The 22,728-nt window shown below is 35.3% G+C and overlaps 1 protein-coding gene and 1 pseudogene across 1 annotated transcript; both read left to right on the top strand.

Annotated features, from left to right (window-relative positions):
- Positions 1–5,827: 5,827 nt before the first annotated feature.
- Positions 5,828–6,772, top strand: LOC122200507 (olfactory receptor 51F2-like). The gene has a single exon (XM_042906169.1). The coding sequence runs from the start codon at positions 5,828–5,830 to the stop codon at positions 6,770–6,772; it is 945 nt and encodes a 314-aa protein (XP_042762103.1).
- Positions 6,773–15,616: 8,844 nt separating this feature from the next.
- Positions 15,617–16,605, top strand: LOC122201203 (annotated as a pseudogene).
- Positions 16,606–22,728: the final 6,123 nt, after the last annotated feature.

The following is a 22,728-nucleotide window of genomic DNA, read 5'->3' as shown; positions in this document are numbered from 1 at the left end:
ATATATATAAAATGTTTATTTATTTGAGAGAGAGAAAGAGAGCAAGAGTGTGAGCAGAGGAGAAGCAGAGAGAGAGAGAGAGAGAGAGAGAGAGAGAATCCCAAGCAGGCTCCATGCTGTCATCACAGACCCAACAAGGGGCTTGATCCCATGGCCCTGGGATCATGACCTGAACTGAAATCAAGAGTCGGACACTCAACCTACTGAGCTATCCAGGCACCCCAAGAAACCTCCATACTGTTTTCTATAAGACTGTACCAATTGAAATTCCCATCAATGCTGTGTTCCCTTCTCTCCATATATTCACCAGTATTTGTTTTTTGTTGCTGTTCTTTTTTTTCAATGATAGGCATCCTAAGAAATGTGAGGTGATATCTCATTGTGGTTTTGATTTCCATTTCCTTGATGATTATTAATGTTGAGCATCTTTTCACATACCTGTTGGTCTATATATCATAATATTGTATTGTATACTTAAAACTTGCTAAGAGGGTAGGTATTATGATAAGTGTTTTACCACACACACATAAAATAATACAAAAGGGGGTGGGAGGAATACATTTATGGCCTTTCACAGTTGTATATGTATTCCCAAATTCATCAAATTGTATACAGTAAATATATACAGCTCTTTATATACCCATAAAACTTAATTAAAAAAAGATTCCCATGCAAGTTCTACTGAATAAACTTGCCGTATGTATTCCCTCTGTAAAACATACTGACTAATGCTAGCACCAGTTGAACACTCATAGATCACTCTCTAGTTAGCAAATCCTAATTGCCCCCAGAAAGTACACTATAGGCTACTTGCTTTTCCTTCAGTCATCATAATTATTATAATGGAAATTGTATACAGCTTATTAAAGATATGGTTTACAAAGGAAGATAATATAAAATTGCAATTTGCAGAACTACATTGAAAGACCCTAACTCTACATCAAACAATGATGAATAAATTACATATATGTCTCAAGTTAAAATAAAATGATCAGTGTAGGTTAAAATTACTTTTATGACTCCTACATTTAACCAACTTTATTAGCTAATTAGCCTAATCATCAACCAAATAGACTTTAATAAAATGGCTTCTATTTTGCTTATTTATATGGTTCTCTTTTCTAGACTTGAAATAGATCTGCAAGAGTGAGCGATAAATTAATTTGACAAACATTACTGACCACTGATTTTGTGTTAAGTACTGTTTATCAATATATGTTAGGTAAATTAAAAATGTTTGTTTTAGCCTGAGTGACTAATACAAAATAAGATAATGTACCTAAAATTACTTGGAAAAATTAATCACTATACGAATGTTAATTAACATAATCCCTGAAGAAGAACCAATCTATTTTTTTCCAGGAGTTGCTTCCATTTGAATGGCTATGCTGACAAATCTTTCTTCTTCTATTGAAAGTGTAACCTGCATGGAACCCCTTAACATTGTAATTCTATTTTACTGTTTGCTTCTGAATTGTAGGAATCCATTTGCTCATTTTGACAAATATTTCATTTACATGTACTATGTACTTGGCACTATGCTATTACCTGGAAATACTTTCAAAATATTTGTTATTCCACTTAGTTGTACAAAAAAATCTGTGTAATTCATTATTTACAAGAACCAAATAGAATAAAAATCAAGAAGAAATATTGGATCCTCATCTTAAATGCTGTATTCATGTTCAATATCATTTTTAATTAAAACACATAAACACAGAGTTATTGTGTCAATATGTTTATTTTTCTTTGGTCCTTTTTCTCTTGTCAGAGCATCCGCATTTCCTGGTGCTAGCTAAATTACTTGGGACAGAGAGGTGAAGCACAGTAGACTAGCACAGAAATCCCCCAAGGGTGTATTTATCCCAGTTGGGTAAATGGCTACACCATCAAAGTCCTTTGTAAAAATTTTCCATACGGAGAGGTAAATAGGTGACCTTCATATACCCCACTCTAAATAAGGATAAAAGAAGCTCTCCTCCCTATCTAAAGGCCAAGTCAAGCAGCTGGTCTCAGATCAGCACAACTACTTAGTTGTCTCTATAATAAAATGTATCTGATGGCTTTAAGCTCCATCATGAGTAATTTAGCTTAAACCCAAGGAAGAGTTTCTTGGAAGGGAAGTTAAAGACAACAATTCATTTAGTCTCTAGTATTGTATCCTCTGTAATTCTCCATATCTTGAAAGGTAAGGCTCTCTCCACCTACCACAGGTCTCTGGTCTCCAAACCCTTGGAGCCACTGATTATACTTGCTCTCCATTCTTTAGTTCACTTCCATGAACCTGATACCTATTCAGAAATTCCAAATTCCATAAAGACGTTTTGTTTTCAACTATTTAGCTAATCATAGCAAAGCTGTGCTTCTTCTATGTATATATTTCCTGACATATATAATAACCAAAATCACCGGCACATCCTTACCATTGTTTTACTTCTGTTTCTAACTGGTTTATGCCTATTGTAGCACATTTATTCCATTCAGTCTTCAGCAATCTGATTTGTTTCTTTTCCATTTTGTCTGAACACCAGAAGCAGTATGGCACAGTGAAATGAGCATACCTAGAGAGCCAGACAGACCTGGATTCATACACTGGTCCTGTTATGTCTGTCTAGGGGAACCTTCACTACAAAACCAAAATCTTCTCACAAAAAATCTAGGAATGTTAGTCACAGCCTATTCATGGTGCTATTCAATTAAAGCAATGACAGGTAGAGCTATGTGGGGCAAAGAATCTGGCTCAATATTAATTTCTCTTCTCACTAAGAATATTAGGAGTATTCTCTCATTAATCTTCCAACCTTTCACCTAGTACATGTTTCAGCCCAGGCCCCGGACATGAAGACCAGCGTGCCTCTCAGGTCAGCATGTTCACAGCATGCAGGCACTTCTTCCCCTCCATGTAGGTGGTTAACTTTGTAACATTCCACAGACACCACTTCAAAATTCAGTAAGATACAATGAAGGACTCTTTTAAACAGTTTTCTGTGAATGAATACACAAATTAATTTAATTAATTGAATCTACATTTTCAATCATAGGAACAGCATTTTGTCTTTCCAGGGAGATTATGTTGCTATTCATTGTTTTGGCAGATCATCGTGTGATGGTAACTGATTTTCCTCTGCAGCAGGATATAACTCCAGACCTTTCTTTATATGCAATGACTACTAATCTAGAAGATCAGACTTCAATTCTTCTTCCTAATAGAGGAATTCTACCCTTTCTTTGATTACTCAAGTGCTATCCTATATTTTGACTTAACTGATCTCCTTAGTTAGGAGTTAATCACCCTCAAAATATCTCGGATGTAGGATATCAGTTTTAGCATTAGTACTTCTTTGGTCTGTTCGTTTCATCCTTTATCTTCCTTGAAAATGTAATAGAAAACTGGGAGAGACTGTTTCAGATAGTACTAGCTAAAATTATTTTATAATTAAAGTCTATTGTAATTCTTAGAAAATTGTGAGAGCAATATGCTGTATGAATTACAAACAGTTGCAGTACCGACAGAAATTGATGATCAACAGATGGGAGGTGGAAATACATTCAGATTTCTGGATCAGGCAGCCTGGCACATCAAGCTACCACGAGCTATTATCAAACTGAGGAAAATAGAACATACAAGTTGTAGGGGTTCTGGGGACTAATTCAGATGCAGTCATCTCGTGCTCAAGTGGACTTTGAGATACTGAAGCAGAAAAATTACAGAGTTAGATACATGGATCTAATATTTAGGAAATTAGCCTAGGATAAAGATAAGTATGCAATTAGGAAAATAAATGAATAAAAACATTGTTCATAGAATGCCTATGGAATTCAAAGTATGTAGAAGTAGGTAACATGTTTATTAAAAGAGTCAAACTAATTTTTATCTATATCCATAAGTAAGTTATATAGTCACTTAAATGATAAAATTGCATTGGGGCGCCTGGGTGGCTCAGTTGATTAAGCGTCTGACTTCGGCTCAGGTCAGGATCTCATGGTATATGGGTTTTGTGCTGACAGCTCCGAGCCTGGAGCCTGCTTCAGATTCTGTGTCTCTCTCTATCTCTGCCCCTCCCCGACTCATGCTCAGTCCCTCTCTCTCTCTCTCTCTCTCTTTCTCTCTCTCTCAAAAATAAATAAACATTAAAAAAATGTTAATGATAAAATTGTATAAAAATGGGCATTCTTAACGGAAATTATCATGGATGGATTCTAAAGGAATAATAGATATCTTAAAGAGATTTAAAATATATTTTGAGCATAAATTCATTTTTATAATATATCCACCATGGGTTAATTTAACTTATAGTATCCAGTGGATTAATTTAAATTATAGCATCCAACAATATGCTTAAGAAATTACAATCTGCTAAAATCAAGTCTCATTAGTTTATTTACAATCATATAATACTTAAGCAATCCTGAAATAATTGCTTCAACTCTGAACCATAAAGATGATAAATAATTAGGAGATTTGCAGACATAGATATCTCTAACACATTTGCCTTATATCATTATTATTGGTACCATTATTATTATCATTGGAAAATGTAGTGCAGTTGTTAATATCACAATTTCTAAAATCTTATTTTCTATGATTCCCAACATCTGTTCTTTCAGATTTTGTGACCTTCAGTTATTTGTCCAAACTTCTAAATTTCACTTTATGCATCTGTAATAAATAAAAAATACTTCTCTCTTAGGCTTTTCAAAGGCTCAAATGAAGTAATCTATGTAAAATACTTAGAACATCATCTGGAACATGGTCTTATCAGTCATATAATCTATATCCAAATAACCCTATAAGAAATCAAAGGCCAGGTGAAAGAGCAGGGTATAAATGCTACAAAAGAAGATTATCAATTTCCTTATTGATTTTTGCCACAATAGAGGCAGGTTCCATAATGGTAAACAAGGCAGTATTTTAGTTTACAAAGTAAAAAGAGTATCACACTTCAGGTCCACGGGACCTGAAGCATCTTCCCTCTAGTTCCCTCTAATAAACATATGTCATGAGATAGGATGAACTGGCCTTATCTAAAGTAGATTCCTGGGTTGTCCCTGATGTTCTCTGCTAAGTCAAAATAAATTTTCACTTGGAATCTGAATTTAATAATTCTAAAATTCCAAGGCAAAAAGGAACCAATTATTTTCTTAGGCCAGGATCTACTCATGGTTAGAGTATTTCAGAAAGGGCAAATAAAACAGAAATTAGCAAAAAACATATTGAATATCTCCTGTGAGAAATGAATTTTACTAAGCAAAGATTAGCTAAAAATAACCTCTTATTTTCATGAGACCATATTAATAAGCATAAGCTTATAATCCAGTTGAAGGATAAAAAATGTAACAAAAAAAAATATTGATCAGAGTCCAGGTTAGTAAGTGATACACACCAAACACCAATTTCATAGCCAGGTATGAAATTAAATTGAACTTAGTTAAATATCTCATTCCACTGACAAATCTCACAGATATAATATTGAGTGAAAGAAGCCAGAGGCAAGTAGTATATACTGTATGATTCTATTTATATAAAGATCAAGAAGAGGGAAAATTAATTATGGTAAGAGAAGTCAGAATAATGGTTACAATAGGAGAAGAGATTGATTAGGATGAGGCATTAGGAAGACTTCTGGGTTTCTGGTAATAGTCTATCAGTTGATCTTGAAAGGATTTATATGAGTCCATATAGATACCAAACTTTATTGAGCTGTACTCTAAAGTTTTGTGCACTTTACTAAGTTTTTGTGTATTAAACTTTAACAAAAAGTAATTTTTAAATCTTAAATTTAGAAAATCAAGATATTACAAGATAATTCAGCTCCTGCAGACCATAATGCCAATTTTCCATAATTCTACTTTCCCTACTTTCCTCTTGACTGGGGTGCCTGGACTTGAATGGGCCCATGCCTGGATTTCCATCCCCTTCTGCTGCCTCTATTTAACTGCTCTTTCTGGGAATACCCTGATCCTCTTCGTAGTCCTCACTGAGCCAAGCCTCCATGAGCCCATGTACTATTTCCTCTCCATGTTGTCCACCACTGACATTGGCTTATGCATCTCTACACTGGTGACAGTACTAGGATTATTCTGGCTCAATGCCATGGAGATCAGCTTTAATGCCTGCTTATCACAGATGTTCTTCATTCACCTCTTCACTTTCATGGAATCTTCAGTGCTCCTGGCTATGGCTTTTGATCGTTTTGTGGCCATTTCCAACCCCTTGAGATACGCTACCATTCTAACTCATGAAAGGATTGCACAGATTGGTTTGGCAGTCGTTACCAGGGGAACTGTCATTCTGATACCACTAGTCCTTCTTCTCAAGCGTCTATCGTTCTGCCGCAGTCATGTGCTCCATCATTCCTACTGTTTCCACCCTGATGTAATGAAGCTCTCATGTTCAGACACAAAGATCAACAGTGCATTTGGACTAACTGCAATTATCTCTACTGCTGGAGTGGACTCTATTTTTATCCTGATTTCCTATGTCCTGATAATTCGCTCAGTTCTCAACATTGCATCCCCAGAGGAGAGGAAAAAGGCCTTCAGCACCTGCATTTCTCATATCACGGCTGTGGCCATATTCTACATCCCTTTAATCAGCCTGTCTTTTGTTCACAGATTTGGAAAACATTCTCCACCATATGTGCCCACACTGATCGCTAATATTTACTTGCTCATTCCCCCTGTAATGAATCCCATCATTTATAGTGTGAAAACAAAGCAGATTCAAAAATCTGTGCTCAAACTGGTATGTTCCAAGGGAACTCATATTTAACAATTACTGGCCCATAAAGACCCATTTCAAAGTCAGTAAAAATTGATCATAAATTGGAGTTATAACTCATGAAATTTTAGAGATGGGTAAAACTAGATGCCATCCAATTCAAATATCTCCACAATGCTGTTAGTTCTACCTAAGGCAATCTTATCTTTTCTACCACCAAAATACTGATTCAGATTCTCACTACCTCTCAGTTACCCTATTCCTATTGATAACTGACTTCCTATATCTCTGATGTTTCCACCTAAAACCACACATCATTCACTTTGAATTAATTTTCTAAATATACAGCACAAGTAAAATTTAATAACAAAACAATAAGTAAGTATCTCTTTCATGTTCACTTCTCATACACCAACTAAATGAAGCAACTGCTCCTATCTCTGATATAGTCCTCCAAAATTTGGATTCAACTTTCCTTTAAAATTTAATCTCTCTCTTTTCACATACTCACAGTCTAAGAAAAGCAGTCAGCTAACTGTTTCTTCATGTACATGCAACTTTCCTAAAGCTGTTCACTGTTGACTTGAGCTTCACTGTTGAGTCTACTTCAATCTTGACACCCACCCTCCACTTTGAAATTCTACTTGTATGTCAAGGCTCATCTTTAAATAGCTTCGTCATTAAATTTTTCATGATTGCCCAATGGTACTTGATCTTGCCTTCCTATATTTCACCTTTTATAGTACTTTGCCAGTATCTTTTTTGCCTTTATGTACTTTTGGCATAGAAATGGAAATAATAGAAATATAAATATATATTAATATTAATATAAAATGGCTGCCACAAGTCTATAAATTCCCTAAATAAAAAAAGCCTTGAAGCTTCTATAATACCTAGCAGAATACCTTTCACATAGCAGATACTCAGTGATAGTTGTTGAATTGAACTTAACATATTGGACTATCAAATAGTCCATCTGAACAATTCAAATTGCATAGGCAAAGGGCTATTTTGGAAACTGAGATCACAGTCTCTGGAATTTATCCCAGTTTGCATAAGGCCCAACTTGACTAATAATAATTTTAGCCACTTTTTTTCTCCATGAATGGCTTCCCAGAACCAACTACTATACATAACTAAAAAAAAAAATTTCCCAGGTCCCAAAGACAAAAACTAGTAAACCGTCCTTAATTCCTCACTTACCATTTGCTCTTGCATCCAATGAATCTGTATTTCTTCTATTCTAACATGAAAACATCTCTTCATCTCCACTTTTAGACTTTGTTCAGGACACTAAAGTTCTTTTTAAAAAATATGTATTTATTTATTTTTGAGAGAGAGAGTAGTGGAGAGGGTCAGAGAGAGAGAGAGGGAGAAAGAGCATCCCAAGCAGACTCCATGCTGTCAGCACACAGCCCAACGCAGGGCTCAATCCCACAAACCATGAGATCATGACCTGAACTGAAATCAAGAGTCAGACATTTAACTGACTGAGCCACCCAGGCACCCATAGTACACTAAAATTCTTAAATTAAATCACATTTTCCTTTTAGGTTTCAGGTGTCCAATCTTATCCCTTTCTCCTCCCTTTGTTTTCCATAAGAAAATCAGAAGAAGAAAAAAACTTTTAAAAGCCTTTTAAATTACATTTTAGTCATACCAGAAATAATAAATATGCTCTTATTAATAAAAGATTTTACAGAAAAGGTGAAAGTCCTCCTTGATATGTTTCCTCAAGTTCAGTCTTTCTGTCTTCTCTATAGGAAACCACTGTATAAATTTGATTTTTTTTCCTTCCTTTTTCTATGCATTAATGTCCACAGATATGGAGAAAATAAAATTTTCAATTTTTTTTATGTTTTTTAATTTATTTTTGAGAGAGACAGAGAGCTAGAAGAGGAAGGGCAGAAAGAGAGGGAGACACAGAATCCGAAGCAGGCTCCAGGCTCCGTGCTATCAGCACAGAGCCCCATGCAGGGCTTAAACTCATGAACCATGAGATCATGACCTAAGCCTAAGTCTGATGCTTAACCGACCACAAGGTACAACTATATATCTCTCTGTTGTTTATTATCTTCAATATAACATTTATTTGTTTTGATCCCTGTAGGAGGTGGTGGGGGGAGAAAATAATCTTTAAATCTTCTCAATGTGGAATAACTGGGTCTACAATACCAGAGTATATCAAATGATCTCAGTGGTCTCCTTCCTAAAGCAGGTGTGAAAACTATGTTCATACACTTTCCATGTTTCTTCAATATTTATATTTTCTTGGCATATATTTCAATATTAATCATAGCAAGTCAAAAAAGAAAACAACCTCAGCAATTGCAGTACATTAAACCACAAGGGAGAGCAAGTAGATTTAGGCATGCAGAGTGTCTCTGAAGCAAAAACAATTAGCCAGAAAGATCCCTTAGGAACAAATAGATTTTTCCAAGGGGTAAACAACTCTCCTGAGAATGGGTTTCTCACAGATACCCTTCCTTCAGAGGTGAATGAGACCTCAGAGCCTTGTCTCTTCCTCATTGTCTTCACTTGATGTAAGTACAGATGCATCAGAGAGACTGTGGATATGTATTAATGTTAGATGATTTATGTGGGCTCATTCTGCAATAAGAAATTTGGCTTCATTAAAGGAAGTATTTCTAAAATGAAATTATAAGAACAACCATGTAAACATAAGATGCTGGGAATTGCTTTTGATTTAAGAATCTACTACTGGAAAGGTCCTATTCTCATAGAGTTTTCAGCAAAGCTTAGAAATAAAAATTAGAAATTCTTCACAATTTACTGAATCTCAATTCTTTTTTTTTTCAAGTTTATTTATTTATTTTGAGAGAGAGAAAGTTTCAAGCAGACTCTGTGCTGTAAGCACCAAAACCAACCTGAGCCAAAACCAAGAGTTGGATGCTGAACTGACTGAGCCACCCAGGTACCCCTTGAAACTCAATTCTGAAAAAATTCATAAACAGCAAAATTTTGAAAATACAAAAATCCAGAGCATGTGGTCAGTTTAAAATCTGGCTGGGATTCCTTAGATAAGATAAAATATCTAAAATGTATTGTTCATAGTGCTAGACACAGGGAGTCTGAATAGCCCCCAAACTGAATGAGTCATCAATGTAGAATTCTGCCATAAAAAGTAAGTACAATATAATTTCTTTAAGCAAAAACACAGAATATGGCATATCTAGAGTCATATGCCCAAATCCAATGTTGAATTTCAAAGAAGTAAATACTTTGTCCAAAAATAATAGTGATTCGTTATTAGTAAGGCTTGAAATTTTAGTTCTTTTTCTTGTAGTAGGGATGATGCTGGTCCATTCAGAATAACAGACTGTAATATTCTTAAAGAGATTAAGACATTCAAGCCAGACTGAAAATGAAGAGATGCATTTGAAGTCAATTAACTTAGGTTAAATAGGTCAGCAGTGGCTATGAAAATGAGCAGCACTAATAGAAGTATCCATAGCTCAAATCCATGATTCCAGGAGGCATCATTATCCAACATGCATGATTCATTTTACCAGTAGTCTTAATAATTTAGCATGTAATAAAATAATAGCTTTCCATTTCCCCTCGCTGTTGATAAGGAAATAGGTTTTAAATAAAGCAACAAAAATCAGGAAGTGAAAAAACAAATTTATCAAATATCAAGTGTTTGATGCCCTAATACATATGCATTTATAGTAGTGTCTAGAACCAAGGAACAATGACAGTGTACGTCTATGGAAAGAGGAAAAACCACATGAATATTTGAAATTTTAGTAATTTACATGCATATGTAACAAAAGTTTATTTTTTAATGTTATTCTATAAATTTCACCACATCAAGAAGAATTGATATGTAGCATAGTAGAATTGTAACCAATTTTAAATTTACATACATGGAATTCAAATCCTAGCTTTTCCACTGTATGAAATATTATAATTTGTTTCTCTCTCTAATTTTTACGTTCCTGGGATGAAAACTTAGGATATTATAAGCAAATTGATTTTTAAATTAATTAAAATAATCTACATAAAGCACAAAACTCATGTAAAGCCTGACACATTTTGGGATTTTATAAATGATAGATCTTAACTACTTTCAAAGTAACTATATTACCTCCAATTTACCAATGAGAAAATAGCATCAAACATTCTAAACTAAGGATTCAGAGAAAGGGGAACCCTCTTAAAAGGTTGGTGGGGATGCAAACTGGTGCAGCCACTCTGGAAAAGAGTATGGAGGTGCCTCAAAAAGTTAAAAATAGAACTACCAACAATCCAGCAATTGCATTACTAGATATTTACCCAAGGGATACAAAAATACTGATTCGAAGGGATATATGCACCCTGATGTTTATAGCACATTATCAACAAAAGCCAAATTATGGAAAGAGTCCAAAGGTCCATCGACTGATGAATGGCTAACAATGTGGTATGTATATAATGGAATATTACACAGCCATAAAAAAGAATGAAATCTTGACATTTGCAATAAAATGAATGGAGCTAGAAGGTATTATGCTGAGTGAAATAAGTCAGTCAGAGAAAGACAAATACCATATGATTTCACTCATAGGTGGAATTTAAAAAACAAAACAAACAGACATAGGGAACAAAATAAAGTAAAACCAAGAAACAGACTCTTAACTGTAGATAACAAAATAATGATTACCAAAGGGGTAGAGTGTCGGGGGATGAGTTAAATAGGTGATGGGGATTAAGGAGTGCCCTTGTTGTGAGAAGCACTGTCTGATGTGTGGAAGTGTTGAATCACTATATTGTACACCTGAAACTAATAGTACACTGTATGTTTACTAACTGGAATTTAAACAAAAACTTGAGGGGTGCCTGAGTGGCTCAGTCGGTTAAGCATCCCATTAGGCTCAGGTTCATGATCTCGCAGTCTGTGAGTTCAAGCCTCACATCGGGCTCTGTGCTGACAGCTCAGAGACTGGAGCCTTCTTCAGATTCTGTCTCTGTCTCATGCTCTGCCTCTCTCATGCTCTGCCCTGCTCATGCTTGCTCTCTCGCACTCTCTCTCAAAAATAAATAAACATTAAAAAAAATTTTAATGAAAACTTGAAAAAAATATTCTAAGTCCTATGATTCCAGAATTTTTCTTCCATTATAATTTCCCTCCTCTTTCATACTCCAGAGAAACAGAACAAATAGGAGATGGTAGGTAGGTAGGTATTTATTATGAAGAATTGGTTCACACAATTATGGAGGCTAAGAAATCACACAGTCTGCCATTTGTAAGCTGGAGATCCTGGAAAGCCAATGGTGTAGTACCAATCCAAGTCTGAAGGCTCCTGAAAACTACAAGCACCGATGGTGTAAATCCCAGCCCAAGGGCAGAAGACCCATGTCCCAGCTCGGCAGTCAGGCAGAGAGAAAGAACTCCTCCTTCCTCTGCTTTTTCATTCTATTCAGGCCTTCCACTAACTGAATGAGGACCACCCACAGTGGGAAGGGTAATCTGCTATACTCAATCTACTGACTGACTCAAACATTAATCCTTTCACAGACATACCCAGAAATAACGTTTAATCAGATATATGGGGTGGCCCAGTCAAGTTGACACATAAAATCAACCATCACACACCACACACACACCTAAATCTATTTCTTGATACCTCTACTTAGAATTCAGATCTCGATCTAGACATCATTATTTACTGGAAACAATTCCTTATTCCTCACAATGAGTTTGTTGTCTTTATGTGCTCTCATAGCATTCTAGATTTACTCTTTACACTCTAATTCCATGTTACTTGTCTGTGTTCCCTTGTCAACTAAGTGTTTGCAGGATCAGAGACATCATTACACTTAGCATTTAATTTCCTGTTTTTCATCCAAGGTACATGGGAAATATATTTTTTTTCTGAATGACTGAATGAATTTTCAGTATTTTTGCTTAGTAAAGTGACTTTTTTGACAAGTAGTACTGGAAGCTCATTCCTGCACTGTTTCTGGATCATTCCATGCATTAAAGTACTTCTTAAAGGAGCATCTTATAAATTCCCTCTAGTTTTCAGAAGATATAGGTGTATCCTCTGTATGGCACACAGATCAAATGCAGTTCTCAAATATAATAACATTTCAACCATTTGAACACAACCATGTGTTTGCTCTTAGTTTTCTCTTCTCCTGGCTGAGTCTAAACTTTATAATTTATGACTATTCTTTTTTTTTAAACAGCCATCTCTTCAATTCATCTTAACAGGAATAAGACTAATAAAATTAAGCAGTTGCTTTTAGGCAAGTAGAAGAACATGTGATAAAATTAATGTCATTATATGACAGAAATTAAAATATCTCTAAGGTACATTCCAATTCAATAATTCTAGGATTCTACATTACTCTAAAATGTTATAAATGAAGGCATTTCATTTATAAGTCTCTTCTTAGAAGAGACTTTGAAAATAAAAATAATATGTCTTCTTGAACCCTACTGCTGCTACTTTCCTGACAATGGAAATATTAACCTTCTTGAGTATTTATTTTATTTAAATTAAATCTGCTAAAATTTGTATTGATGACTCCAGCCATCAGGGAATCTTTTTTCTTTTTCTCTTTTTAGGCTTATTTATTTATTTTGAGAGAGAGAGAGAGAGAGAGACAGAGAGAGAGAATGAATTCCAAGCAAGCTCTATTGTCAGTGTGGAGCCCGACAGGGGCCTTGAACCCATGAACCATGAGATCATGACCTGAGCAGAGAGCAAGAGTCAGACGCTTAACCAATTGAGCCACCCAGGCCACTCCAGGAGATTGTTTTTCTAGTAATTTCTCTATCTTCTATATAGACCTTTAATATAACCTTTAAAATGTTTGTCATAAATTATCTGATAAAAGGATTTTTTTTGAATGATGCCAGAGAACTGAGAAATTTATTTCATTTCACTTAATACACTTTTGGGTCAAATTATTATGAAACATGAATCATCTTATAATCAGGATAGTAACTATTCCATAATGCCTATATTACATACTTAAAATTTCTGCATAGGGCCCTTTCCATAATCTCTCAAATATTTAGGATATTAAGTAATGCCCGCAAGCTTATTTCTGTGATTTTTTTTTCTTAAGCTGCAATTGCGTGGAATAAGAAAACAATAGGGGCGCCTGGGTGGCTCAGTCTGTTGGGCATCCGACTTCGGCTCAGGTCATGATCTCACAGTTCGTGAGTTCGAGCCCTGCGTCAGGCTCTGTGCTGACAGCTCAGAGCCTGGAGCCTGCTTTGGATTCTGTGTCTCCCTCTCTCTCTGCCCCTCCCCCACTCATGCTCTGTCTCTCTGTCTCTCTCTCTCTCAAAAATAAATAAACATTAAAAAATTTTAAAAAAAAACAAGAATGGAGATTATCTAATTCCATTAACCTTAATATTAACATTAAATGACAAGACCAAAGACATGTGACTATTTTGTGAATTAACCCAAACTGAGCAGCCTCAGATGTAATATGTGTTGGAATCTCAGTAACTTGTGAGAGCAGGAATAAAAGTTGAGACTAGATAGCAATAGTAGCTAGAGATTTAAAAATGAGTAGCCAGAGATTTATTTATTTAAAATTTATTTATTTAAAAATAAATAGCCAGGGATAAGATCCACTGACCAAGAAATACAACAGGTATTAACAAGAGGTGTCACAAACTAAGATTTGGAGCCAGAATGTTTCAATAACTGAGGAGGTAAAATTGTGTAGGTATAACACAGCTGTAGGAGTATATTCTCCAAATCAAGTAGTTGGAGACTTCATGGTTCCAAATGTTCATGAAGGACCAACGGGATTCCAGCCAATGACTAGAACTAAGAGGAAAGTCACCAGTTTCTGAGAAGCCAAAGAGAAGAAAATATAGGGTATTCAGAGCACCACCATATTGGCTTAGTGAAGCTCTTAGCAAGACTTTCCAGTACATTAAGGGGACTAGATCACAAGAGTTAAGTCAATACAGGAAAGAAGAAAGGAAGGAGAAGAAAACTTACCCAGGACCTCATCTACAAAATAGTAAGTCTCATTTCAGATGCTACCTATTGGTGGAGCTGAAAGCTCAAATGTGTGTTTGCTTTCATGAAGACACCCTCTGTAAATATACTCTTCTGAGGCTATATGTAACAGATGGCAATGATCACAACAACACTAAGCTGGCCTCTGTACATGCAGTTCACTCTTAGCTTTGAAATTGAATACAGTTGTCTTTGAAAGAGACTAACTGCTGACAATGATGCTACAGAAAATTTTCTTTAACAATTATGTGTCAACACTACAGTAATAACAGATAAGAAAATAAAAAATCAATATTAGAAATCTAACCTCAGACTAGAAGCAACCTTAACAAGCCAGGGATAAGATCCATTGATGAAGAAATAATGAATAGGTTATTTTGACATATAAAATTATTTCCTGAAAAGACTATATGTCTTTAAAGTGTATGACAAATTCCATGATAATGCACTAATATAAAAACACTCAAAGATATGTATATTTTATTAAGTGATAAATATTACTTTTAAACACTAATATTACTTTGAGAAATCCATTAAATTCTTGACATTTTCAGATTATCTTGCTACAATTCTCTATGCAGGAAGTACAGAGAAGGGGGAAAGAAAATGTTTAGAGTTAAAGAGGAAGACAAGAAAAAGTACTGCTGAGATAAAAAAAAAATTCCTATTCTCTTTTGTGAATTAGGAAATATGAATCATGGAGGGGAAGCTCAATAAAGCAAAAAGAAAAGAAATAACTGAGAAGCAAAAAGGAGAGGATGAAGTCCTAGGAGTAATCTGCAATTTGATTTCTCTAACTACAGTTAATAGAAATCACAATTAAATTGCTGAATGGTGTTTTCATTTCTCCTTCTAGGGTATTTTATTTCAAAAGAATTATTCTTCCATAGTAATGATGTCATCCTTTCCTAACATCACTTCAACTTCTCTATTCTTTTTCCTGACAGGAAAACATCTCCAGGTCTTGAAGCTACCCACACCTGGACCTTCATCCTCTTCTGCTATCTGTACATGACTTCCCTCTCTGGGAATGCTTTAATCCTGTTTTTCACCATCACCAAGTCAAGTCTCCATGCACCTATGTACTATTTCCTCTCTATGCTCTCAACCACTGACTTGGGCTTGTATATTTCAACGCTGGTCACTATGTTGGGTATATTCTGGTTCAGTGCAAGACAAATCAGTTTCCATGCCTGTGTTGCCCAGACATTCTTCATTCAACTCTTTACCGTCATGGAGTCCTCAGTGCTCCTGGCAATGGCCTTTGACCACTTCATTGCCATTTGTAACCCACTGAGCTATGCTGCCATCTTAACTGATTCCAGAATTGTTAAAGTATGGTTTGCCGTCCTTGTCAGGGTAACAGTGATCCTAGTGCCTCTGGTCCTACTTCTTAAACGTTTATCCTTCTGCCAAAGCCATGTGCTTCCTCATTCTTATTGTTTCCATCCTGATATAATCTGGCTTCATGTTCTGACAATAAGATCAACAGTGTTTTAGGACTTACTGCCCTTGTAGTTACTGTGGGAGTGGACTCCACCTTTATTTTTCTCTCCTATATTCTGATTATTAAGACTATCCTAAACATTGCTTCCCTAGAGGACTGGCATAAAGCCTTTAGCACTTGTATTTCCCACATAGGTGCTGTGGCCATCTTCTACATTCCTCTCATTAGCTTGTGCTTTGTCCATAGGTTTGGGAAAAAGGCGCCTCCTTATGTTACACATTCTTATGGTTAATGTGTGTCTGCTTCTTCCACCAGTGATGAATCCTATTATTTACAGTGTAAAAACCAAGCAGATCCGTAGGGCCATTAAAAAAGTCCTCTTTCCCAGTGATTTGAGGTTTGACTCTAATACCTTTTTAACAAAATCTACTCCTTAGCTATCATTTCCAAGACCTCGTGTTTAATCAGTATGCTTTCATTAGTGACCTGAAACCAAAAAAACTAGAAAGTTGGGTAAGATGGGTAGGAGATGCAATTTGACAGAAATTTATTTTTTATCTTCAATAGAACTATTACTAATCTACTCTTTAAAAATAAGCAATAAAATATCTTAATATTATGGGTATAATATAATATAATACCCTAATAATATCCTAATATTATGGGATATATATATATGTATATGTTTATTTATTTATTCTGAGAGGAGGGGGAGGGAGAGGGAGAGAGAGAGAGAAAGAGAGAGAGAGAGAGAGAGAGAGAGAGAGAGAGAGAGAGAATCCCAAGCATGCTCCACACTCTCAGCACCGAGCCTGATATGGGGCTCAAACTCATGAACCATGAGATCATGACCTGAGCCAAAATGAAGAGTCAGATGCTCAACCAACTGAGCCATCCAGGTGCACCTGGGTATTATATATATTAATATAAATTTCTGAAAGCATGAATGAAAATAGGTAACATGAATACTTTGCCCATTATTTGCCTCCAAAATTATACTTAAAACTGTAACATATCTTTCTGTCTCATTTTGTTTTTTTAAAGTATACATAATAAAAAGTTATTAAGTTTTGCTTAATCTTCAATTAAACCCTGCTATTATCCTTTTTTTATATTTTTAAAAAATGTTTATCTATTTATTTTGTGTGAGAGAGAGAGAGAGAGAGAGAGTACGAGCAGGAGAGGGGCAGAGAGAGAGAGAGAGAGAGAGAGAATTTCAAGCAGGCTCCACACCATCAGCACAGAGCCCAACATGGGGCTTGATCTCACAAACCATGAGATCATGACCTCAGCTGAAATCAAGAGTCCAACGCTTAACTGACTGAGCCACCCATGCACCCCTATCTATTATTCTTATATATAATTTAACCACCATTGATTCATTCTTTCATTTACTGGGTGTCTCCTATTGCCAGACACTGCACAATATGATAGGGTGGCAGAGACAAACAACAAGATATTATCATAATTACTGAAATATGTAGATATAAAGCAACCAATCAAAATCTGATGTACTATGTGATATGTGACAATATGTAAGCAAAATGATTAATAGAATGTGTAAGAATAATATATTCTTAGCAATGTTGTTGCTATTTTCCAAGCTGGGAAGATCAAGATACCATCAAAATGTGCTCTTCAAACTGTAAAGTCAAGGGGTACCTGGGTGGCTCAGTCAGTTAAGCCTCTGACTCTTGACTTTGGCTCAAGTCATGATCTCACAGTGGTGGGATCGAGCCTCCTGTGGGGTTCCACACAGAGCTTGGAGCCTGCTTGGGTCTCTCTCTCTCTCCCTTTCTCTCTGCCCCCCCCAACTCATGTTTTCTCTCAATAAATAAATACATAAACAAACAAACAAACAAACAAACAAACAAACATTTTTTTAAAAAACTATAAACAAAAGAACTGGAAAGATCAATTTTCAGAATAGCAGAAAGATCAAGCCCAGCACTGGGCTGCACACTGGGCAGGAAGCCTATTACAAAAAAAAAAAAAAAAAGGGAAGAATGGTAACATGAGGAAATCTGTGGATAGTTTCCCCAGGGAAACAACCATAAATCATGAAAATTATATATAGACATGGGTATAAACATTTAAATTCTCTGAAAATTGCCCTAAGTGCATACAGCAGAAGAACTGTTCAAGAAAATCTATTAAATTACTGTAAGAACAGTGGGAGTCTGTGGCCCTTGAATAGGAGCCAGCATTTGCCCCTCCCTTCCCCCACAGTACAGCATATTGATAGCTCCACTCCGTGTAGCTAAGGACATAGGGCTTCCTTCCCCAGCCCCAGCCCCACCCCCATCTTCACCAGTTGTCAGTCTAAGGCTACGATATCTCCTGGAAAGGGCAGACCACCATATTCCTCATTCTTTTCACCTCAGCTCCAACTGTGGAAGCTAAATTCCAGGTGAATGCAGTCAAGAGGTCAGTGGCTGTCTTCATGCACTCAGCCATAGTCATACTGCAGAAGCTCTATCCCAGGCATGGCAGCCAGAGAATACTGGGGCCTCAATCACTCTTTCCCTAGCTCTATTATAAGGAACAGGATTCAGGACAAGAGAGGCAAACTGAATAGGCCATATTCTATCCTGCCTATCTATGCATGCAAATCAGGGGATTAACTCCAAGAGAAATGGGCCACAATGGAATTAAATTATAAATGAGTAACAAAAATTTGTAGATTCACAAATACTAGAAAATTAAACAATATACTCCTAAAAATAATGGGCCAAAAAAGAAATCACGAAAGGATTTAGAAAGTACTTTGAGATGAATGAAAATAAAGACATGACATACCAAAATTGTGAGGTGAAGCTAAAGATTGCTTAGAGGAAAATTTATAGCCATAATGCCTACTTTCTTTTTCAATGTAGGCATTATGGCTATAAATTTTCCTCTAAGCAATCTTTAGCCTCACCTCACAATTTTGGTATGTCATGTCTTTAGAAAGTATCTCAAATCAATTACCTAACCATACACTTTAAAATGCTGGGGAAAAGAGCAAACTGACCTTAAATCAAGCAAAAAGAAGATGGGTGCCTGGGTGGCCCAGTCAGTTAAGCGTCTGACTTTGGCTCAGGCAATGATCTCGTGGTTTGTAAGTTCAAACCCTGCATCTGGCTCTGTTCTGACAGCTCAGAGCCTGGAGCCTGCTTCAGATTCTGTGTCTACCTCACTCTCTGCCCCTCCCTGCTTGCACTCTATCTCTCTAAAAAATAAATAAACGTTAAAAAATTAAAAGCAAAAAGAAGAAAATAATAATGATTAAGCTAGTGGAAATTAATTAAATAGAGAATTAAAAAACAATATATAAAATCAACAAAACCAAAAGTTGGTTCTTTGATAATCATGAGTCAGTAATTTTTAAATTTCCAAAGAAGAAAAACCCAGATCTAGATGAATTCACTGGTTAATTAACCAAACACCTAAAGAAAAATTAATGTTAATTTTTCAAAAATTCTTTCAGAAAATGGAAGAGGAGAGAACACATCCAACTCATTCTATTGGTGCCATTTTACCCTGATGTCAAAATCAAAGACATCACAGGAAAGAATATTAAAAACCAACATATCTTGTGAATAGAGATGCAAATATCCTCAATAACATATTATCAAACCAAATTCAGCAACATATAGAAAAGATTATATACTATAACCAAGGGGGATTCATCCCAGAAATTCAAGGTTTATTTAAAGTTGGGGGGAAAAAAGAAAAAAATATACATATACTTATACTAAAACAATAGAATAACAGACAAAAACAAAATGATCATCTCAATATATGAATAGATGCAGGAAAAACTTTTGACAAAATTGAACATCCATTTATGGTAAAAGCACTCAAAAATTAGGAAGAAAAGTTACTTTCTCAATTGATAAATAGATATCTGTGAAAAGTTCAAGTAACATTATACTTAATGGTGACAGACTGAATGCTTTACCCTAAAATGATGAACAAAACAAGGATGTCCATTCTCACGAATTTATTCAACATTCTATTGGAAATTCTAGCCAGGTCAGTTTGAAAAGGCAATAAAATAAAATCTATCTGGATTATAAAGGAGGAAGTAAAACTATTTCTATTTGTAGATGATCTGATTTTTTTGTATAGAAGATCCTAAGAAACCTATTAAAAACTATTAAAACTAATAATAAGTGACTTATGCAAAGTTACAGAATACAAGATCAAAATCTAAAAAAGTAATTGTATTTTTATACACTAGCAATGAACAATCCAAAACTGAAATTAAGAAAAAGTTCCATTTACAATAGCATCAAAAACAATAAATATACATGGAAATAAATTTACCCAAGGAGGGGTAAGACTTGCACACTGAGAACATTGTACACAGAAACACTGCTCAAAGAAGTAAAAGAAGTCCTAAATAAATGGAAAGATATGCTATGTTTATGGATTGACTACTTAATATGGTTACTAAGGCTATACTCTCAAATTAATATATAATGTAATATAATACCTATCAAAATTCAAATTTCTTTGCTTAAACTGACAAGCTAGTCCCAAAATACATATGGAAATTTGAAGCACCAAATAGCCAAAACCATCTCGAAAAAGAACAAAATTGGGGGATTTACACTTAACAATTTCTAATTTCACTACATGACTATAATAATATACACAATGTAGTACTGGCATAGGATAGACATATAGATCCACGGAATAGAATTGAGGATACAAAAATAAATCCTCACATTTCTTGACCATTGTCTTTTTTTTTAATTTTTTAATTTTATTTAAATACAAGTTAATTAACATATATTGTAATAATGATTTCAGGAAAATTTAGTGATTCATCACTTACATATAACATACAGTGCTCATCACAACAAGTGGCCTCCTTAATGCCCATCACCCATTTAGCCCATCCTCCCACCCAACACCCCTCCAGCAACCCTCAGTTTGTTTTCTTTATTTAAGAGTCTCTTATGGGTTTGCCTCTCTCTCTCTTTTTATTTTATTTTCCCTTCCCTTCCCTTATGATCCACTTTGTTTCTTAAATTCCACATGTGAATGAAATCATATGATATTTGTCTTTCTCTGATTGACTTATTTTGCTTAGCATAGTACACCTTAGGTCCATCCATATTGTTGCAAATGGTAAGATTTCATTCTTTTTGATGGCTGAGTAATATTCCATTGTATATATACATCACCTCTTCTTTATCCATTCAACAGTCTATGGACATTTGGGCTCTTTCCATAATTTGGCTATTGCTTTTTTTTTAAATATAACTTTTTGTCAAGTTAGCTTAGCTAACATACAGTCTATATAGTGTGAACTAACTAGAGTTTAAATAAAAACTTGAAATAAAAAAATATTATGCTAATTGAAAAGAGTCAGTAACAAAGGCTACACATCATATGATTCAGTATATATGAAAGGTCTCAAACAGGCAAATTTACAGAGACAGAAGTAGATTAGTGGTTGCATTAGGCTGGGTGGGATGGAAGGTACTGAGATAAGACTGTAGGTAGGGTGTTCCATTTGTGAATTATAAAAATGATCTAAAATTTACTGTGATGATAATGGCAAAACTCTGAGAATGCACTAAAAATCATTAAACCTTTACATATTAAATGAATAGGTCGTACTGTATGTGAATTTTTATCAGTAAAACTGTAATGTTTAAAAAAAAGGAAAGAAAATGGGGCGCCTGGGTGACTCAGTCGGTTAAGTGTCCGACTTCAGCTCAGGTCACGATCTCGCGGTCCGTGAGTTCAAGCCCCACGTTGGGCTCTGGGCTGATGGCTCAGAGCCTGGAGCCTGCTTCCGATTCTGTGTCTCCCTCTCTCTCTGCCTCTCCCCCGTTCATGCTCTGTCTCTCTCTGTCTCAAAAATAAATAAACGTTAAAAAAATTTAAAAAAAAAAAAAGAAAGAAAGAAGATTGGAGATTGCATAAGGAAGCTGGAGAGAGCACACGTGTCCAAACTACTCTCACCTAGAAAAAGGAGAAAATATGTTTGAATAAAGATGAAATTAATAGCAACACTGGTATATAAATAGAAGTATAATCAGTGATCTAAGTGATCTGTAAATTTCAGGAATCCATGAAAGATAGAACAAAGATAAAATGACACTGAAAGATGAAACCACAGCTCAAAATATGTGTAAGAGAATACAGGAAGTCTATTCTAAAGAATGCCCCAATCTCTGGAGTGTTTGATTAAAGAATTACATTGAAATATTCAGTCATTTTACTACTGTCCCACTAGCCCCAATCTGGCCCTCTTTGTGCCATATTTTAGGACACAAAGTAATTTGCCTAAGGGTAGAAAAAATAAATATGATTAGTTCTGCCACTGAGGCAGGTGTGTACTTTTTAACTCTGAGGCAACATCCAGGAGAAACAGAGAATCCATGTGTCCAGATGAAGAGGTAGTCATGTATTATCCCTCCCTTCCCATGACAGGATATATCGTCCCTTCCTCTTAATACTGGAGGCGACCAGCCTATAGTAGATAAACTATACCCATGAAAATATGAACAGAAAATATTCAATTCATAGAAGACTACACAGTGAAAAATCCTTAAAGG

The sequence above is a fragment of the Panthera leo genome, chromosome D1 (assembly GCF_018350215.1).
Source record: "Panthera leo isolate Ple1 chromosome D1, P.leo_Ple1_pat1.1, whole genome shotgun sequence".
Taxonomy (NCBI): domain Eukaryota; kingdom Metazoa; phylum Chordata; class Mammalia; order Carnivora; family Felidae; genus Panthera; species Panthera leo.
This window is presented reverse-complemented; position numbering and strand designations above follow the sequence as displayed.